Genomic DNA, 21,433 nt, shown 5'->3' with positions numbered 1-21,433 from the left:
ACGCAAAGCTTGTTTCATTTCATTCCGCATTTATTGTCGGGAGGGAAAATGGCAGCTAAAAACATCAGTTTACATCATATGAAGGTCTTGCTTATTTGAATCCTAGTTTTCTAATTCAGCAGCTTTCCAATGATGGATCTTTGTCTTAATCTCCGCGACCACTCATTTTGCTGCTCAGATCTGGTTTAAGAACAACTCCGAAATAACAAGCGCTACTCTCTCCGTGATAGAGCAACACAGCCGCTCTGTGATTGGCTGAGGCCGTTGTGGCAGAAGAACCAATCACAAACACGCCGTCAAATTCCAGCGTCCGCCCACCGTTCTATTCTACTCTACACCCCTCCCACCCCCGTTTGTGACGCTGCCTCTGTGTGTGTGTGTGTGTGTGTGTGTGTGTGTGTGTGTGAGTGAGTGAGAGAGACAGAGAGAGAAAGCGCATGAAAACAGACAGAAGGGAAAATAGACACACAAACGCACAAACTAACAAAACTATATACAGCGATATAGAGAAATATAAATTCTTGCTAGTTTGCCCATGTGTTCATGTTATTCCTACAGCCTCTGTCACCGTTTTGGGATCAGGAATGAGGTTTTAGAAAAACGGGAAATCAGGAATCAAATCCACTAAAATCATCATCATCCATCAGAGCATCATGTTATATAAGGCCTCTGGGTGGAGTTGAAGGAGAGCCGTGTCAGTGCTCTTGCTGTATTTGTGCTGTGTGTAGTATTTGAAACGGAGCCGCTTTGAAACGTGCACTTCCTAAACCTGGCCACACGATGGCAGTCAAGATCCATCTACAACAACACACAGCGCTGTTTGAGGCTGTTTGCCCTCGTGCGGCCAAACCCGGGAACTGCAATTTCCCACAATCACTATTCTGTTATTAAGTATTTTATGGCGGTGTTTATAAGTCTATACTTGTAGTAGTTAGCCAAGAGAGGGGGAAGAAATATTAGAGAAATATTAGAGAAATGTTAGTGAATGCTCACGCCTCCTCTCCTCCCTTTTTCCCCTTTATGATAATTATTTAATGTAATAATGGATATATTGCCTTTATCTGTGTAAATCTGTAAACTCTAAAACAGCTCCATTTAGTTCCACACTGTACTGCTAACCTGCCTACACTTATTAACCACATCACAAATGTTTTCAGAAATATCTTTTGTGTTTGTTTTTAATACACTGCTCACTCTCAGTTAGTGTAAGATGCTTATGTTTAAAATACCCCCAAGTTCATTTCTTATAAATATTTCTGTATTTGCTTTTTGAAAATATCCCACATTTCAGTGCTTGATCTCATTAAAACCTTTAACTGTTTAATTTGTTTGACTTCTTTGGTTAATTCATGAACAGCTTGTTTGTGTGTAAGAATGTTGTATTGAGTTTGGAGTAAGCTCTCTGCTCGTTTATGTTTAAGTTTATTCTCACTGAAGCAGCTAAATGATCTGATTCAACTCAATATTCTGTTTTATAGTATAAAACTTTTATCATATTAGAGACATGTATTTGATCTGTTCTACTTCTTGTTTTAGTGTCAATCCGTGTAAAGCCAAAGTCATGAGGAAATGTTTCTCTAAAGGTGTCCTTAAGTTCACATGGATCACATACATTCTGTAGAAGTTTCCCTTCTCTAGAAATCATTACATTTGGGTTTGGAAATGTATCTTTCTCATGTGTAGCTGTATTGAAATCACCCCACAAAATGATACTGAAGCCGACATTTAAAACTTCATACAACTTGTCAAAACTCCTCATCTTTCCAGCTCTATCAGGTGGAGTGTCCACACTGACAATCAGCTCTCAGTAATCTTCCTGGAATCATTTCCCTGGACATAATCATTTCTACTTGATCTTTAGAGAAAAAACCAACTCCATCAGCACCATCTTCTCTGATGGAGATTATCACATTTCCTTTGGTCCACTTTTTTTTCACATTGTCTACATCAGTTTTATTTGTCAGTCTTAATTGTTGATCACATTATATAGACAACTTCCCTGAGATCTGGTTGAAGTTAGCGTTCATCACTGTTTAGCCTTATTTTTTAAAGATTTTTTTTTCTCTAAAATTATCTATGGAATATGTGAATAGGAATTCCAGTTTCACGTTTCTCAAACATCATCATGATGAAAGAAATCAAATCTGTGTTCAGGTTGTCACTTCCGGTTGTGAGAGAAAGCTTAATGTAAAAACAGTAGACTTTCCCCCTGTGTTTATGACAATCTCAGTGTGAGACACATTTCCCTGTATATTATATGTATAATCAGTGAGCTGTATACTGAATTTAATCCTCCAATATCACTGTATTAATGCATTAAGTCCCATTAAGTGTTTCTTTAAAACAGTTTTCTATGGGAGAGAAAACACTTAAAGTAAAAATATTGTCCTTCCACTTCGATACCTGTCTGCGTCACTGCCCCTCCCCCTCTGCAGAATAAACAGGTGTCAGTGAAAGTGTAACTGAGCAGCTCCATTTTGTGTCGAGGGGAAAATAAACCATTTCAGGAGTAAAAACACAGTGAGTATCTAAATTTAAAGCTATAATATATAAACACACTGAAGTGACACTAGATGCAGAAGAGTTTTGTGGGTTTGTACTGAAGGTTTAATGTACACAGGTTGTTTTAGGGCTTGATACCGTGACTATTTCCTGTAAGTGAACTCTGTGCTGATACAGGGTTTGATTTAACACACCGATGTTGGAGTGAAGTAAACGTGTGTCCTGCTGTAATCTGGAGAAGGAGACATGACCTCCAACATGAGTGTGTCTGGAAAACAGGACTTAAAGAAAGACGAGAGGTGAGTTACTTTTCCATTCACCAGCAATAAATACACACCGTCTCATGGGAACAGATCTGTATCTCTAAACACTCACTAGTTAACAGAGGAACTAAACTTTGCTTTAAGGTGTTTAATAGCAGTGAATATATCACTGATCTGATGTAAGAACAGTTTAGAGAAATCATTCACTGAGAGAAGAGTAAAAAGGACTGTGTAATGTGTAACATAAGAGCAGCATAGCTCTGAGTCAGTGAACTCTACAGGCTTTAAGACCCAGCTGAGTCAGTTAGCTGTGATTGGGACTCCTGACATCAGAGTAATTCCTGAGGTATGAGGCGAGTCTCCTGTTTGAATAAGTGTGCAGACTGTAGCTGAATTAAAAAGATGGAATTATTGGTGTTTAATGATGAACACATTGTTTAACAGTGCTGAGACAGCAGAGTATTAATTATTGCTGATATTTCTGTTGTAATTCTAGAATGATGGAGGGAAAGAGATCAGACTCACCAGAACCCAGCTGTGTGTCCATGAAGAGTGACGCGTCAATGGATCCTCCAAATATCTTCAGAGACAGAGACAGTTCTACTGATGTGAGGTCAGTATAGTGAGGTGTTTTACGGCAGTGTTCCACCTGATCAAACTCACTCGTCTCATTATGAAGCCCTTCATGAGCTTTATCAGGTGTTGAAGCAGTAAAACACTAAACTGTGCAGTGCTGCAGCTCTCAGACTGGCAGTGAGGAAAACTGCTTTAAGAGTTCAGTTCAGCCTGCAGTCCCTGAGCTGGAGGGTCTGTGGTGCTACAGAGGAACATTTACACCTGGGAAATTAATGACAATATAAATATTTTATTCATTCATTCAATATATTTGTTTCTAAATATGTTAGTGTCAGTTAGGAAATCCTGAAATCAGTGTATTGTGTTAAGAGGAGAGTGTTAAAGGTGCAGTAATTGATTTTTCCATGTACACATCACCTAGAAATTTGCAGTACATAAAAAAAACAGTGGTCATGGCCTCAGGACAAGTGTATTATGTGGCTGAAAAAATAAAACCCGTTTGGAAATCTGCCTTCCAGACTGGAAGTGTTTGGCCTCGTGTCAGTCATCTTATAGACACTCCCCAATGTCCCTTCGCTCCACCCACATCTCAACTTGTTTGGAGATCAAAGAAATATCAGCAAAGCCTGTAAGGGTTGCCACCTTCAGGGAGGAAAAATAAGGGACACCCCCCCCCCCCCAAACTAACTAAATAAATTAAAAAAATGTTTTCAGGTTGTCTGTCTATCTGAGACTTTCACCGGCACATATCGTTAAACCATTTTCCTGCTTCTACAGATTTACAGTTGTGTTTTTACTGATTGAAGAATGATGATTTAACATTGTGTGGATTATTGAATAGAAAAAGTAACTTTTAAAAGTAAAATACTTAAAATATATTATATCTATGGATTCAAATATATTGGATAGACTGTATGGTTATTAATTTATTCTTTTTATTTACTCTTAAGTATAAAAGAATAGATGGGATATTATCAGGCTAATTTGCACTAAACTGTGCAAACACACAGTGCTTCAGGGAAAAAAAAACCCTGAAGAAATGCAGTAAGACCAGGATAAACACTAGCAGTGCTTTTCCAAGATGGAGTATTTTATTACTGATGAAGCAATGAAGCTGGACAGGGAATTAGTGCTGTTGCTCCTGGACGGGTCTGTAAACACAATCTGTAAGCTTTGAACTGTTTCAGTGGCCTGCTTTACATAACAAATCCAGTAGACAGATTTTTAATCATGGATAAGGAATAAGTAAATGCTTTGGATTAAACACCTTGATACTGTAATGGTAGATAACTATATAGCTATGCTACCAATGCTAATAGCAATAGGTTTACCTGAAAAATCACTGAGAACTCGTTATAAATAAACGATGGTGCAATAAAAGCACTCTTGACCATCCTCATAAATCACTATGAGAGTGTCACTTATTTCTAGTGCTATAACTAACAGCTAAATGCTAAAATCCTAATATCATCCACCTGGCACACTGGAGAAACGAAGCTCTGAAGCTCACTGATGGAACAAGCAGAGTATCTGTGTAACATGATTAGACAATAATTCACTCAGCCATCCTGTATATAAACTAGCCAATAGCCATGCTAGTCACTGTTGTTAAAAGCTAGTGAAAGTGTTTTAGCTGTAAAAGAGAACCACAGATGAGCTCCAGCGTTGTCCAGCATTGAGGCGTCGAGTGGAACAAAAAATTAAAAATGATCTAGTCAGTTGGAGAAAGCTTTTCACTTTATCATCATCATTTCCTTATTATTCTGCAGTGTCTTACATTTATGCTGTGTATTATTATTCTTACTACTCAACTGCTCGTTATTATGCATTTCCCCACTATTCTGTTATTCTATCATCATTATTATCATCATATAGTCCATATTACATGATGTGTTTTGTTTGTTCACAGACCACAAAAGAAGAAATCAAACAGCAGCAGAAATCAGTTGGAGTCCATATTCAAGGTGTGTGTGACTTGTGTTGTTTAATCAATCTTCAGCAGAATTATGGGTAATCAGACAGTTGTACCTGTGGTAATAGACACAATTTTTTTTTCTTTTCATAAAATAAAAGCATCTCTCACTGTGTAACATTATAATATTTAGATCTGTTACTGTGTGTTTCTAACCAGGAGCTGGAACACAAAGTCATCACTCTGATAAAGAATGAGCTGAAGAGGTTTAGGAAGCTCCTGAGTCCAGATTACCCAGCATGCACTGAGAGGGAGATGGAGGATGAGGAGGATCTGCACAGTGTCAGAGAGGGAGCGCTGAAGATCACACTGCATGTCCTGAAGAACATGAACCACACAGATCTCGCTAATACACTGCACACCAGTAAGAGCTCTGAGTCATGACTTTATTCCATCAGGTTCGCTTTAGAGAGAGGAAATTGTTTTAGATATTTACACTTTTAGTTTTAAGTTTGATTTTAGTATCATGTACATCTGGTGCTTTTCTGTTCTGTTCATGGTCCAGCTTGTGGTTACTCTGTACAATGGTCCTGTTCCTTCAATAATATTTAGTACATGAAACAGGAATGAACAGCAGCATTTGAAAGAATTTTACATTTTAAATTGTGCTCAGGGATTTTGCATTAAAACATTATTTCTTTTGTTTATTAGAGTCTGTGGCCTCTGTGTATCACTCAAAGTTGAAATCCAACCTGAGAAAGAAGTGTAAAAGAATTAATGAAGGAATCTCACAGCATGGAAGCTCAGCACTTCTGAATGAGATCTACACAGAGCTCTACATCACAGAGGGTTGGAGTGGAGACGTCAATAATGAACATGAGGTGAGACAGATCGAGACAGCGTCCAGGAGACCAGCAACACAGGAGACACCCATCAAATGTAATGACCTCTTTAAAGACAAGTCCATCAGAAGTGTGCTGACTAAAGGAGTTGCTGGAATTGGAAAAACAGTCTCTGTGCAGAAGTTCATTCTGGACTGGGCTGAAGGAAAAGCAAATCAGGATGTCTTCTTCATGTTTCCACTTCCCTTTAGAGAGCTGAATTTGATGAAGCAGCAAAATCTCACTCTGATGAATCTTCTTCATCACTTTTTCCCAGAAATGAGAAAACTACAATTAATAGACTGTGACTCCTACAAAGTGGTGTTGATCTTTGATGGTCTGGATGAGTGTCGACTTCCTCTAAATTTCCAGAACAATGAGAGATTGTGTGATGTGACAGAGTCAGCCTCAGTGGATGTGCTGCTGACAAACCTCATCAAGGGGAATCTGCTTCCCTCTGCTCTCCTCTGGATAACCTCTCGACCAGGAGCAGCCAATCAGATCCCTCCTGAGTGTGTAGACCAGGTAACAGAGGTACGAGGCTTCAGTGATCCTCAGAAAGAGGAGTACTTCAGGAAGAAGATCAGTGCTCAGAGCCTGGCCAATAAAATCATCACACACATGAAGTCTTCAAGAAGCCTCTACATCATGTGCCACATCCCAGTCTTCTGCTGGATTTCAGCCACTGTTCTACAGAGAATGTTGGGTGAAGCAGAGAGTGGAGAGATCCCCAAGACTCTGACTGAAATGTTCACACACTTCCTGATCTTTCAGATCAAACACAAGGACCAAAAGTACCATCAGAAATGTGATCCAGATCCTCAGCAGATCCGAGAGAGTATCCTGGCACTGGGAAAATTGGCTTTCCAACAGCTGGAGAAAGGAAACCTGATCTTCTATGAGGAAGACCTGAGAGAGTGTGGCATTGATGTCAGAGAAGTGTCCGTGTACTCAGGAGTGTGTACCCAAATCTTCAGAGAGGAGTTTGGGCTTCACCTGGGGAAGGTGTTCAGCTTTGTACATCTGAGTGTTCAGGAGTTTCTGGCTGCTTTATACGCATTTCTGTCCTTCATCAGCAGAAATGTAACAAAACAACAAACCACTGATCTGTCTGATCTTTTCAGAAAGTCGAACATGTCTGATTTCCTCAGGAGTGCAGTGGACAAGGCCTTACAGAGTGAGAATGGACACCTGGACCTGTTCCTCCGCTTCCTTCTGGGTGTCTCACTGGAGTCCAATCAGACTCTCTTACGAGGCTTAATGCCACAGACAGGAAGCAGCTCTCACCGCAAACAGGAAACAGTCGAGTACATCAAGGAGAAGATCAGGTGGAATCCATCTCCAGAGAAATCCATCAATCTGTTCCACTGTCTGAATGAACTGAATGATCATTCTCTAGTGCAGGAAGTACAAACTTACCTGAACAGAGGAGGTTACAATCGTCTCAGTGGAATCAGTCTCTCTCCTGCTCAGTGGTCAGCTCTGGTGTTTGTGTTACTGAACTCAGAACAGGAGCTGGATGAGTTTAATTTGAGTAAATATTACCCATCAGAGGAATGTCTTCTGAGGCTGCTGCCAGTGGTCAAAGCCTCCAGAAAAGCAGAGTGAGTATTTTTATTTATAAATGTATTACTGCATGGTTTGTTATTTTAATGTAACACTGAACTGCACTGTTTGGATAAATGCTTGCTAATAGTTACTTTAATCGTCTTTAAATTAACACATTTAAACGAACACCTTATGTCTGTACTGAGGACTGAGCGATACAGACAAAATCTTATATCACAATATGGATAATTTCACATCTTGAAAATTTATATATATACAGTTCTGTGCAAAGGTCTTAGGCACATGCAACGAAATTCTGTAGAGCAAAGATGCCTTCAAAAATAATGAAACTAAATGTTTTTACATTAAAAAAATCCTATAAAGAGCACTAAACAATAATAAATGAAACAAAGTCGATATTTGGTGTGACGATCCTTCACTTTAAAAATAAAGCAGTATCTGAGGTGCAGTGTGTGCAGTTTTATAAGGAAATGAGCTGGAAGTGTTACTGAGCATCTTGCAGAAGCAGCCACAGTTCTTCTGGAGACTTTGACTGTCGACTCGCTTCTTATTTCTGCAGCGAAACCCAGCAGCCTTCATTATGTTTTTATCTGAAAAGTGTCTCTTATGGAATCTGCTGCTTTCTTTACTGACATGCAAACATTTTTCTTTAACATTTCATTTTGTGCTGGAAAACTAATGTTTGGAATCTAAAATGTTTTTGTGCTGAATCAATAATGTAGAAGTCAGAAAATAAACATCTATAACAAAGTTTGTACTAAAAAAAAAAAGGCACCTAAGACTTTTGCACAGTACTGTGTGTATATATATATAAAATCAAGGGCGTTTCCTCCGAGGAGGCAAGGGAGGCAGTGTCTCCTCAAAAAATTGGATGAGAAAATAATCGATATTGCAAAAATAAAACGACGCAAATATTACTAAAAATGACATTAAAAGTATAAAAGTCACTCGTTTTTATAAAGTAACACTGTCTAACAGCGACACCCGCAGGTACAGTTACAGCGGAGGCACGCCTCCCCTCAGCCCATTGACTTATAACAGAGACCCCATAACATGCCGTGGGTTGAGTGGGGGTAATTGAGAATGAATGGGGGAAAGTCATGTGAGAGGAGGCAATGCCTCCATCGCGCTACAATTGGATATGATCGTTCTATAAATCCTGATTTCGTGTGAGCTGTCTGTACAAAATAACTGCATGCAATTAAGAACTTAACAGCTAAATACCCACCTCTTCCATGAACAATTAACTAACTCGTGACTTGTCCCCACTGGAAGAAAAAAATAATAATCATAAAAGAAAAATATCGCTTTATATTCCATCTTCCTATAAATTATATTTACTCATTTGTAAGATGCTTTGGATAAATGCGTCTGCTAAATGAATAAATGTAAATGTAAACACATTTCTGAACTAAACACCAGTGAAAGGCACGTTTTCTTTTCTCCTTTTATTTGAAAGTGACATTGAAGAGAACTATGACAAATAAGAGCATGAAAAACAAAACAATATGAATACAAAATGTAAAAAGTAAATATAAAAACACTATTTCCCTTCATGTGCCCTTTACGTACAAGTTCCCCATCTTTTGTTCTGTGTAACATAGTGTTGTGGGGAGTTTCACTCTGTCCTGCTCCTCCATGCTTGTTTTTTTCCCCACATTTTCTCGCTAATGTAGTCACGTCTGATTCCCACTCTCCAGTTCAGTCTCCTCTATCATACGACCCTGTCCCCTACCAACTTCTGACACAAGTGACACCAACCGCATCTTTTCAAACTGCTCATTCAACATAACACACTTGGAGGAAAGCGGTATCTGCCCACTTCCACATGCATGAGCTCACAGACGCCCATGATCAGTTAGTATCACTGTGATTGATAGGGGAGAGAGAGTATGCCACCCCTCCCTCCCTGTGAGCAGGGACTCACTTGCTCACTTGGACTCCAGGCCACTGATGTCTGTGGCATCATCAGGACTTAAACTCAAGATCTCTGGAAAATAGGCTGAACACTTTTCTGTTGCTCCATTCAGGAGCGTTTGTTTACTAGCACACTGCTAGTAGCTCCTAGTGCTGACATTAGTGACATAAATCAGCTGCCAAAAGGTGGCTTTTACTACATTGCTGATACAGAGGATACAGGAAAATATCTATTAGTAGACATTATTAATTATTCTATTTTCTCATCCTATGATATGTATCACCATATTGCACAGCCCTATCTGCACTGAGCAACACGTGAGAGAGAATAAGGACGCTTTCACATCTAATTTGTTTGGTTTAGAAAGATCAAACTTTCTCTTTAGTTTGGATCTGTTTGGATGTATCTGACTCCACCTGTACTCGGGTCCACACCAAACACCTAATCCAGTGTGTGTAAAATCAGAGGTCTCGAGGTGACAGATTTATAACAGTACGAGCACAGAGAACAACACACACCAACTGTTTTACCGTCTCTGTGAAATTCAACATATAACTGTCACACTCTGCTCCGACACCACACCTGCACTTCCGCATTCCAGCCGGAGTTTTCATCCCGCATCCACATCCGCTGTGCGGAAGCGCGAGCACACCTGTTCCCCATTTCCCCACTGACTGCTACCTGTATAAATAAGCTACACGCCTCCACACAGCGCTGGGTTATTGTGTGTCTGTCTTTTAGTTATTGGAAATATTTCATTGGAATTATTCTCTGTGGGTTTATCGGTTCAGACCTGGTTTGTTTATTGGCTTTGATCTTGTTCCGTCCTTCGGATTTTACGGACTTCCTGGTTCCTGACGTCATCGTGCTGCGGGTAACGAGACTGTGTTCGCTGTTGTGGATTTCTGGCGGTGGATTTAGTCATTGACTGTTCTGTGTACACGACCCTATAGACTGAGACCTGGAGTTTCCCCACACCTCCACCTGCCACTAACTCACTGTAAAGTACCACTAGTACTGGCATGTTATTAACTGGTAGTGTACAGTTCTATAATTCTTTATTTTCTGTAATAAAATGCACTATATCTGCAGTGTTGGTTGTAGAAACTTGAACACAGATCAGAGTGTATTGTTTATAGGCTGCTCGCTCTCACATGTGTGTGTTATGTACATGACCTAATGGTCTTATAATAAACTGTAGCTGAGAGATTGTGGAGTGCAGAAAGACGTCCCTGCTCCTGTAAATGTGCTGATGTGCTGTCCTGTCCTCTGATTTGTGTGTGTGAGAGAAACACACTGACATTTCTGTTACATGTTAAACTTTAGCTGTATTATGGCTGTATTTGTGTGTTTGATTTCATCATTTCTCTTCCAGCCTGTGGGAGTGTAATCTGACAGAGGAAAGCTGTAGAGTTCTGTCCTCAGTTCTCAGCTCAAACTCCTCCAGTCTGAGAGAACTGAACCTGAGTGTCAATAACCTGCAGGATTCAGGAGTGAAGCTGCTCTCTGCTGGACTGGAGAATCCACACTGTACACTGGAGATACTGAGGTGTACACACACACACACATAAAAAAAAAACATTAAGTATGTTAATAAATGTCAATTCCTAATAATAATGCTACACAACCTGAAAATAAAATATTAAAACCTGAAAAGTCATTAAGAAATAAATACATGTAATCAAACAAAGTATTGAGTAGATCATTAAGAGATAAATAGTGGTTTTAAGCATATAATCAAGAGGACTAATTAAAAGACAAGGTAAATAAATGTGTTTAAGCTGCTTTTTAAATATATTTAGTGAAGGTGTCTGATGGATATACACTGGGAGTGAGTTCCACATCCTGGGAGCAGAGACACTAAAAGCAGCTTCACCGAGCTGCTTCTTCTTCTTAAAATTCACCTTAAGGAAGCCAGCATTTGTTGATGTTAAAAATGATTTGGGGTGAAATCCATCAGGCATTCTGCTAAATACACAGGTGCAATGCCATTAAGAGTTTTAAAACTAATAAGAGCACTTTAAAATTGACTCTGGATGTCACAGGTAACCAGTGCAGTTCCTCCACAATAGGAGTAATATGGTCTCTCTTTAGTTTGTGTTAGAAGCTGAACAGCTGCATTTTGTACTAACTGTAATGGATAAATAGTAGATAATAGTAGGTAAAAAGATGCATGGATGTGTTTTTCTGAGGTCACATTTAATAATTTGAGGAAATTTTATAATGTTCCCCAAATGATTAAGGTCAAATTTAGAGATATTATTGATGTGAGGAACAAAGCTGAGATCAGAGTCGACTGTTACACCCAGATTTCTAACCTGTAACCAGCTCATTTTTCAGTAAGTATTCTCTTTTCTGTTTATCTCCTACAATTAATATCTCCATTTTATCCTGGTTTAACTGCAGAACGTTCTGTAGCACGCAGTCAGATATTTAATTCAAGCATGTAATCAATTTGTTAATTGGCTCTTGATTACTCAGTGACACTGATATATAAAGTTGTGTGTCATCAGCGTAACTATGAAAACTGATTTCATGTTTTTGAATGAGTCTACCAAGAGGTAACATGTAGAGGGAGAAAAGCAAGTGTACTAAAATAGATCCTTATGGAACTCCAAATGAAATATCATATTGTCTTGATGAGTGACTTCCCAAATTATCATAAGACTGTCTACCACACAAATATGATCTGATCTAGCTTAGTACTGCTCCTGAGAGACCTACCCAATGTTCAAGTCTGTGTAGAAGAATATCATGGTCTGCAGCTTTCAATACTGTACTTAGGTCAAGAAGAACAAGAATGGAAATGTGATCAGATCATTTAAAACCACAGCCACAGATCATCTAAAACCCTGACCAAATGCGTGCACACCACAGCTCACTTGTAAGAAAGTGGTTTAATATGAAAGGTAAGAAAGAGATCTACACGGTACCCAGGTGATCATGGACACCGAGCATCACACAGAGAAACTGCTGTGTTTATAGTTTAAAGTGTCTCAGTGACTGTTGGTCAGAAATTTCTCAAATTAATGCACTCTTCAGCCTCTTACGCTACACTCAGTCACTTCTTTCTGTTTGAAACGTGACAATAACAAGAAATCCAAGCACTGATAAACTTGGACATGCACAGGAATGGCACAAGGTTGTTGTGTTGGTTAAATTAGTGCTCTAAAGTGTTGAACAGCATTTAAAGAAGATGCCGTGACAAACAGAAGTGATTTATAAACCAGCGTTCATCCTCCAGAAAATTCTTACTGGTCTCTAAATATCTAAATATCTCTAACAGTGTGCTCTAAATCTTCTGTCAGCTGAGGCGTTTGCAACGTGTCAGCTTACTGCTATACACAGACAGACCAGCCCATACTCCTTTTATACAGATGCATTTCTTCTGTCTTAATGATCGAATGATTCGTCTTATTTGTGTTAATTTAGGAATTTGTGTTAATTTAGGAATTTGTGTTGGCTTGCTATTTAAATTATTTGTTTCCTATTTGACATTTCTTTAATTAATGCCATTAATATGAAACGGAGTTTCACAAAAGTTTCATTAAATTGGTGTGTAATTGAATTAAATAGCGTAATCTGTTTATAAAATCACAGTAACATACTGACAATTGCATGATTTGAAGCTGATCATTCAAGCTTCACTGTATTTAGTTTTATTTTATCTGTAAGTTGACACAAACTCAGGAGCTCTTGTCCCCAGTGAGACCCCTAGCACACAGGAACAGGAGTCCAGTGTTGCTATTCCCCAAGCTCCAGCTCAGTCCAGAGCTCCTCCATAAGTGCCTGATGAATGTGAAAGTAGAGGACAGTGAGGTGTTGGTGGAGAAGCTCTGGGTTGAGGGTCAGAATAAAGACCAGATAAAACAGCTCTGCACATAGATAAAGAGCTAGCTCTTGTGCTGAGTGGCCAAGCCCATTTAACTCTGATCCAACACCTCCTCAACCTTTTCTCTCAACATCTTGTAGATGTTCCACAACATTACATTTTTAATTTACACATTAAACATTTCCTGTGTAAATGCTCTTACACAGGTTTTATGAGTAAATTCATTCATATCCAGTGTGATAAATGAGACCCAGTGTTTTATAGGAGTCTTCTTCTTTTGGCTTTTCCCTTCAGGGGTCTCCACAGCGAATCATCACTCTCCACCTATCCTTATCTTCTGCATCCTCAACACTTGCACCCACTAGCTTCATATCCTCATTTATTACCTCCATATACCTCCTCTTTGGCCTTCCTCTTTGCCTCCTGCCTGACAGCTCCATGTCCAACATTCTCCTACCAATATACTCACTCTCCCTCCTCTGAACATGTCCAAACCATCTTAATCTGGCCTCCCTAACTTTGTCCCCCAAACGTCCAACATGAGCTGTCCCTCTGATGTACTCGTTCCTAATCCTGTCCAACCTTGTCACTCCCAAAGAGAACCTCAACATCTTCAGCTCTGCTACCTCTAGCTCTGACTCCTGTCTCTTCCTCAGTGACACTGTCTCTAAACCATACAGCATGGCCGGTCTCACCACTGTCTTGTACACCTTCCCCTTGATTCTCGCGGATAGAAAAATATCACGCAGCACTCCCGACACCTTTCTCCACCCATTCCAACCTGCCTGCACTCGCTTCTTTACCTCTCTCCCACACTCTCCTTTACTCTGGACTGTTGACCCCAAGTACTTAAACTCCTGTACATTCTTCACCTCTTCACCCTGTAATCTTACTGTTCCACTTCGCTCCGTTTCATTCACACACATGTACTCAGTCTTACTACGACTGACTTTCATTCCTCTTCTCTCCAGTGCAAACCCCCACCTCTCCAGGTTTTCCTCCACCTGCTCCCTGCTCTCACTACAGATCACAATGTCATCTACAAACATCATTGTGCAAGGAGACTCCTGTCTGACCTCCTCTGACAACTGGTCCATCACCATAGCAAACAGGAAGGGGCTCAGAGCCGATCCCTGATGCAGTCCCACCTCCACTTTGAACTCCTCTGTCTGACCTACAGCACACCTCACCACTGTCCTGCTCCTCTCATACATGTCCTGCACCACTCTGACATACTTCTCTGCTACTCCTGCCTTCCTCATACAGTACCACAGCTCTTCTCTTGGCACCCTGTCATACGCCTTCTCCAAGTCTAAAAAACACACAGTGCAACTCCCTCTGACCATCCCTATACTTCTCCATCAAAATTCTCAGAGCAAAGATTGCATCTGTTGTGCTCTTTCTGGGCATGAAGCCATACTGCTGCTCACAAATTTCCACTACCTTCCTTAACCTAGCTTCCACTACTCTTTCCCATAGCTTCATTGTATGGCTCATCAACTTTATCCCCCTATAGTTGCTGCAACTCTGCACGTCACCCTTATTCTTAAAGATCGGCACTAATACACTACTTCTCCATTCCTCAGGCATCTTCTCACTCTCTAAAACCCTGTTAAACAAACTAGTTAAAAATTCTACTGCTGCCTCTCCTAGACACTTCCAGACCTCCACCGGGATGTCGTCAGGACCAACTGCCATCCTCTTCAAAGCCTTCCTAACTTCATCCTTTCTAATCTTATCTTCTTTCTGTTCCACAGAGGTCACCCCTTCTACTCTTTTTTTTCCCCTCTCATTTTCTCTCACCCTTCCATCTCTATCCTTAATAACTCTAACTTGCTGCACATCCTTCCCATCTCGATCCCTCTGTCTAGCTAACCTGTATAAGTCCTTCTGTCCTTCTCTAGTGTCTAACCTAGTGTACAACTCGTCGTATGCCTCCTACTTGGCCTTAGACACCTCCCTCTTCACTCTGTGCTGTAGCTCCTTGTATTCCTGTCTATTCTCTTCAGTCCTGTCCATGTCCCACTTCTTCTTGGCTAACGTCTTCCTCTGGATACTATCCTGAACTCCCTCATTCCACCACCAGGTCTCCTTCTTTCCTCCTTCCAGCACCTGTCTTCCTGTCACCCTGATCACCTCTGCTGTAGTTTCCCAGTCATCTGGCAGCACTACCTGACCACCCAGAGCCTGCCTTAACTTCTGTCTAATGTCCTCACAACATTCCTCCTTTTTCAGCTTCCACCACTTGGTTTTCTTCTCTATCTCTATCTTTGACCTTTTCTTCTTACAGACCATCAAAGTCATCCTACACACCACCATCCTATGCTCTCTGGCTACACTCTCTCCCACTACCACTTTACAGTCACTAATCTCTTTCAGATTGCCTCTTCTACATAGGATGTAGTCTACCTGTGTGCTCCTACCTCCACTCTTGTAAGTCACTCTATGCTTCTCCCTCTTCTGAAAATAAGTGTTAACCACAGCCATGTCCATCCTCTTAGCAAAGTCCACTACCATCTGTCCTTCAAGGTTCCTTTCCTTAACTCCAAACTTGCCCATCACCTCCTCATCACCTGTGTTCCCCTCACCAACATGTTCATTAAAATCCGCTCCTATCACCACTCTCACCTGTGGGAATACTTTCTATCACCTCATCTAATTCACTCCAGAATCTCTCTTTCTCCTCTAACTCACAACCTACCTGTGGGGCATAACCACTAACAACATTCAACATCACCCCTTCAATCTCTAACTTCAGACTCATCACCCTGTCTGACACACTCTTCACCTCCACAAACTCCTCCTTCAATACCACACCTACCCCATTTCTCTTACTATCCACACCATAATAAAACAGCTTGAATCGTGCTCCTATACTACGAGCCTTGCTACCCTTCCACCTGGTCTCCTGTACACACAGTATATCCACCTTCCTTCTCGCCATCATATCACCCAGCTCTCTACCTTTCCCTGTCATAGTACCAACATTCAGAGTTCCTATTCTGAGTCCTACACTCTTTCCTTTCCTCTTCTCTCTGTCTATGCACTCTCCTCCCTCCTCTACTTCTTCAACCAACAGTAGCCCAATTTCCACGGCGCCCTGTAGGTCACCGGTGCAGATGGCAATCGTTGTTAACCCGGGCCTCGACTGATCCAGTATGGAATTCAGAGTACTGACGATTCGCATGTTTTAATTTGGCAATGTTTTACATCGGATGCCCTTCCTGACGCAACCCTCTCTATTTATCCGGGCACAGAAGTCACTGGACTGTGACCCCCATGGCTAGATTCCAGTGTTTTATAGGATTAAAAAAAAAATTTAAGTGTGTATTTTTATAAGGTGTAGATTAGCATTGTTTCTGATGTTGAGCTTTGTGTGTGTGTGTGTATTGGGGTGTTACGTGATTTGGATCTGTGTGTGAAAGATTAAGGTCCAATGAACAATGAACTGCAACTGTTTTCCATCACTGTGAAAAATCAGCTTTGTGTTAATACTGAAATATCTACATCACTTCTCACATCAGAACAAAGTACATTTATTTCTACAGTGTGTAGATCAGTGTACATTACACACACATTTACTTTAATAACATGCCAGTACTAGGCGTACTTTACAGTGAGGTCAATAAGCCAATTTCTCTGATGTTATCTGTCCTCATGGAGCTGTTACCATTTTATAGACCTGTTTCTATTGTTCTGTGGGAGCAAAAATATTCCAGAAAATGTTTGTAATGGAAAGTAAATGTGTGCACAATGTACACTGATCTACACACTGAACACACTGTAATGAAGCAGTAAAGGACAGTGTGTAAATGTGTAAATGTTCTCCAGCAGAACTTTCCCCAGAGCTGCTGAACACACTGTATGAAAAACTCTCTGCTAGAAATAAAGAGATGTGTTTGTTCAGAGTGGCCTCTCTGTTATTATCTTGTTTCAGAAAGTTAAATACATCGTCTCATATGAGCTGAGACACATGGATCTGTCCAAGAGCAGTCCAAGTTTATACACAGGCTGTTCATTTTATATTTTTATCCTGACTTTAGAACCTTGTGTTCAGGTAGATAGTTTATTTCCCAACTGATGGAAACACCTCATTTCACACTCAGATAAATCAATCAGACACTTCATCATTTCTCTTCCAGGCTGTGTGACTGTAATCTGACAGAGGAAAGCTGTAGAGTTCTGTCCTCAGTTCTCAGCTCAAACCCCTCCAGTCTGAGAGAACTGGACCTGAGTAACAATAAACTGCAGGATTCAGGAGTGAAGCTGCTCTCTGCTGGACTGGAGAATCCACACTGTACACTGGAGAAACTGAGGTATACACACACACACACACACACACACACACACACACACACACAGATGTCAGATTATCAATTTGTCCCCAAATATTACATACAGAAATGATTGTGTGTTTTTTATGTAGCTGTAACTTTTAGAATATGATTTAAATGTTTGTAAGAAACTGAAATATTTGTGAGAATCAGATTTACTTTCTAGATTAATTCTATAGTAATAAGTAATTAATTAATTAATTCATTCGTTTGTTTGTTTGGTTTGTTTCTCTTTTTCCCCTTTTTTCTTTTCTCGTTCTCCTCGCTGATTAACCCCTATCCAAATAACCAATCAGAATCATGCACGTTGCTAGGCAACCCCCCTTTTATCCACTCTCACCAGCTTTGTACTTTTCCACTCTCTTTTTAAACAATGCAATGAAGTTATCTTAAAACGAATGAAACAAAAGTTTTTATCTCCACGAACTTTCATGAACTAAACCTTACTTACAAACTGCGTTATGTGTACGAGTGTGTTTCCAAGTGCGTATATGAACTACATTTTTAACAAAACTGTATATGCATGAACATGTACACACTACATTTTAATGGGGTTACATAGTGACCTGATATATTTTCATTGTTGTGTGTGTGAGATGGAGAGTAAATGTACTGTATATAAAGATTTTGTGTAGTTCATGTTTTCAATGCTAAAACTGAGTGTGTTAAGTGTGAGAAGGTTTTCTTTCTTGCAGGATGCGTAACTGCAGTATTACAGATGAAGGTTGTGCTGCTCTGGCTTCAGCTCTGAGGTCAAACTCCTCATCACACCTGAGAGAACTGAATCTGTACTATAATAATCCAGGAGAATCAGGAGTGAAGCTGCTCTCTGATCTACTGAAGGATCCACACTGTAAACTGGAGACCTTACTGTGAGTTACTGACTTACTGTCTCTTTATTGTACTGTACTGTATGATATTGAATAATATTCACTGTGTAATATAATATTTTCTCTTTGTGTGTGTGTTGGTGTTTATGTTGATGTTGTTTGTTTACACTGATGCTCTTCTCTTTCAGAATTAAGGATTGTAAACTCATCAGGACTGGCGTATGACAGGAGTTTCACCTCAAACCTCTTTTCCAGGATAAAGCAATTTTGGTGAAGCGTTAGAACCCGTCCCACATTTCCAGCAGTTTGGGAGCTGAATCATTCATATTCAGATGTAGAAGTTGTTATTTTTAGCTCCATGTTTTTATCTATTTTTTTTTAGTGTGTTTCTGCTCAACAGGGATTCATTCGGTTTGTTGTAACATGACAGTGAATTTTTTTCTCCACAGATGATGGATTAAATCACAACTATAAATCATTTTTTTCTCATTTTTTGTTAAACTTCTGTTCATTGTTTGCTGGTGTGTTTTTAAAGGACAATTCTGGCATAAAACTAGAATTTAATATATTAATTGTCATGGTGTGGGTGTTCGTGCAATTAAATGAGAAGAGACGACATGCGAGCTGGATGCTGAAGCCATGAACTGGCTAACTTTATTTTCTGAACAACCCACAAGCCAAAAAAAAACTCTGATCTCTTAAAGGGGAAAACCTTACAAACACCGTATGTGAATTCTGTCACATCTTTAAACATAAGTCGCCACAATGGTGTGTAGTATTCTGTTGCATGGGATTGTATTGCTTACTGTCTGTTTTAGCAGAATTCAAGCAAACCTAAGTAATCATGTAATCATGCTAGCATTACAGTAGCTAAATGTGTTGTTGCTAACTTAACTTATTTGACTCAGTTTAATTTTGAAAGATGTACAGTTACTCTCTGCTTGCCTCATGTTTGTCTTCTTGCTGGCACAGTTCTAAAATTTAAATAAAATTATTTTAATTGAAAATACTCTGGACATATATGTAACACTGTGTAACAGTAACTCAAAATCCCTATCTGTTGAGTGATTTCTGTCATAATCAGGAGGCAGTTTCCCCAGCATTCAAACCAGTAAATCTCTCTACAGTGTCTGCTGCGTCATCATAAGATGTACGATCTGTAAGATACAGTTAGACATGTTTACAACAGCTGTATCAATGCTTACATTTTTAACAAGTCAAACCTTGAAGGCGGATGGGCGACAACAAGAGAAGACCACATCAGGTTCCACTCCTGTCAGCCAAGAAGGGGAATCTGAGGCTACAGTGGGCACAGACTCCCCCAAACTGGACAGTTAGAGATTGGAAAGATGCCAGTATGTATTCTTCCAGGTAACTGAAAATGAAATGGACATAACTGAGATTATATTTCATGAATCTACACCAAATATCCCAAAATATTTAGACAGTAGTGTAAGGCAGGCAAATATTAGTCTAATACTAATACTATCTGTCATTTCTATAGGCATGTTGGTAGATTGTATTCAGTCTTAATTATTTGTTTTTACACCTGGAAATAACTTTAAACAACTTTTTCACCTCTCGGAGTATAATGAAGAGTATTTGTAATGAACATAGTTTTAAATCTCGATGAACCAATTTCAAAAGGCTGAAAGGTATAAATAACACACTGATCTGTGGCCATGTAGTTATAGAAGTCATGTAGCAAATCCTGATGTTTTTTTTGTCATTTTTTCCACCTCCTCACTTCATTTAATATTTCACTGCTGCACTATTTATAATTAATCTGACATTTACACACACAAGGCCTTTATGTTATAAAGTCTGATACTGCACTGCTGTGTAATTATAGAAATATTTAGAAATTTCTTACAGTCATTATTATTTGGGTAAAATGTTCCTTAATTCTGTAAAAAGTTTAGTTTAACCATAATTACTGAATAATTCAAATTAGTTACTGAATGATATGTTTTAAAATGAATAACTGAATAACAATCCATGGATTTTAGAGGTGCATTTCACATATACTATAGAATAAGCAATGTTATAGTATGTGTGTGTAAATCTGTTTTATTGAGTGTGTGTGTGTGTGTGTGTGTGTGTGTGTGTGTGTGTACTGTGTACTGTGCATCATCGGGTCCTCGGCTCCTGGCTGCCAGGATTGTGGTCTGGATGGTCGAGTTCCCTGTTTAAAGTGTGTTATTATGTACACGTATGTAAGGATTTAATAAAAAGGCATCATGCTCATTGGTTATTTCACTGTCATGATCCGCCCACTTCAGTTCATGAGATTTAGTTGGTCTATCAGTGTGGGTGAAAGAGAGAATGAGAAAGCCTGTGTGCCTCTGTGTATTGTTGCAGGGCTGGGGAGGAGGCTGCATTACCACTTTATGTTCTGTTTGGGGCTAAATGACTCCTTTTAAAACCCTGTACATTATAGAACTGATTGTTCCAGCCTGAGCTTACCTCAGCTCCTCTAACAACAATATTCACTTTACATAGACTGATATGTAACATGGCTTTAAACTAGCATGCTGAAATAAAATATTTAAATCTGAAATGAAAAGGGGATGTTAGTTTTTGTCCCATTCCCTCCATCTTTTATTCCTGCTTTGGGTATAGTGGATTTTAGACTGAGTTATTATCTAAAACTCAAGAGGGACCAGGAAGCTAAAATGCTAGTTTTATATAGTAGCCTACTGATGTAGATAAATGCATTAGAGTATTACTTTACTTTATTATAGCTTTTTTTTATTTATTTTTTTTAAAGATCTCGCTACCTGAGATCTTCCAGTGTGCTGAATGTGTGCTCCCAC

General features: G+C 39.6%; 1 protein-coding gene across 6 annotated transcripts; it reads left to right on the top strand.

The window, feature by feature from the left end:
* Positions 1 to 2,431: 2,431 nt before the first annotated feature.
* Positions 2,432 to 19,626, top strand: LOC117597900 (NACHT, LRR and PYD domains-containing protein 4E-like). 6 transcript variants are annotated; one of them, XM_053231917.1, is made up of 10 exons: positions 2,432 to 2,520; positions 2,680 to 2,801; positions 3,262 to 3,378; positions 5,251 to 5,305; positions 5,473 to 5,677; positions 5,965 to 7,738; positions 10,997 to 11,170; positions 17,596 to 17,769; positions 18,483 to 18,659; positions 18,806 to 19,626. In XM_053231917.1, the coding sequence occupies exons 2-10, from the start codon at positions 2,749 to 2,751 to the stop codon at positions 18,840 to 18,842; spliced, it is 2,766 nt and encodes a 921-aa protein (XP_053087892.1). In that variant the 5' UTR covers positions 2,432 to 2,520; positions 2,680 to 2,748; the 3' UTR covers positions 18,843 to 19,626. The 6 variants fall into 6 exon arrangements, 5 of the variants coding, with proteins under 5 accessions (XP_053087892.1, XP_053087895.1, XP_053087894.1 ...); XM_053231918.1 differs by having other exon boundaries at positions 2,452 to 2,520; positions 2,621 to 2,801; XR_008301321.1 differs by lacking the exons at positions 18,483 to 18,659; positions 18,806 to 19,626 and adding an exon at positions 11,865 to 11,960 and having other exon boundaries at positions 17,596 to 17,733.
* The last annotated feature ends 1,807 nt before the right edge of the window (positions 19,627 to 21,433 follow it).

This window comes from Pangasianodon hypophthalmus (assembly GCF_027358585.1).
Source record: "Pangasianodon hypophthalmus isolate fPanHyp1 chromosome 9 unlocalized genomic scaffold, fPanHyp1.pri SUPER_9_unloc_1, whole genome shotgun sequence".
NCBI classification, from domain to species: Eukaryota; Metazoa; Chordata; class Actinopteri; order Siluriformes; family Pangasiidae; genus Pangasianodon; species Pangasianodon hypophthalmus.
The sequence above is the reverse complement of the archived record's forward strand: the minus strand, read 5'-3'. Positions and strand labels throughout refer to the sequence as shown.

Coding starts and splice junctions, on each gene's coding strand:
- LOC117597900 (XM_053231917.1), top strand. CDS start 2,749: ATGACCTCCAACATGAGTGTGTCTGGAAAACAGGACTTAAAGAAAGAC. Junction 11,171..17,595: donor TGTACACTGGAGATACTGAG/GTGTACACACAC, acceptor TTTCTCTTCCAG/GCTGTGTGACTGTAATCTGA. Junction 18,660..18,805: donor TGTAAACTGGAGACCTTACT/GTGAGTTACTGA, acceptor CTTCTCTTTCAG/AATTAAGGATTGTAAACTCA.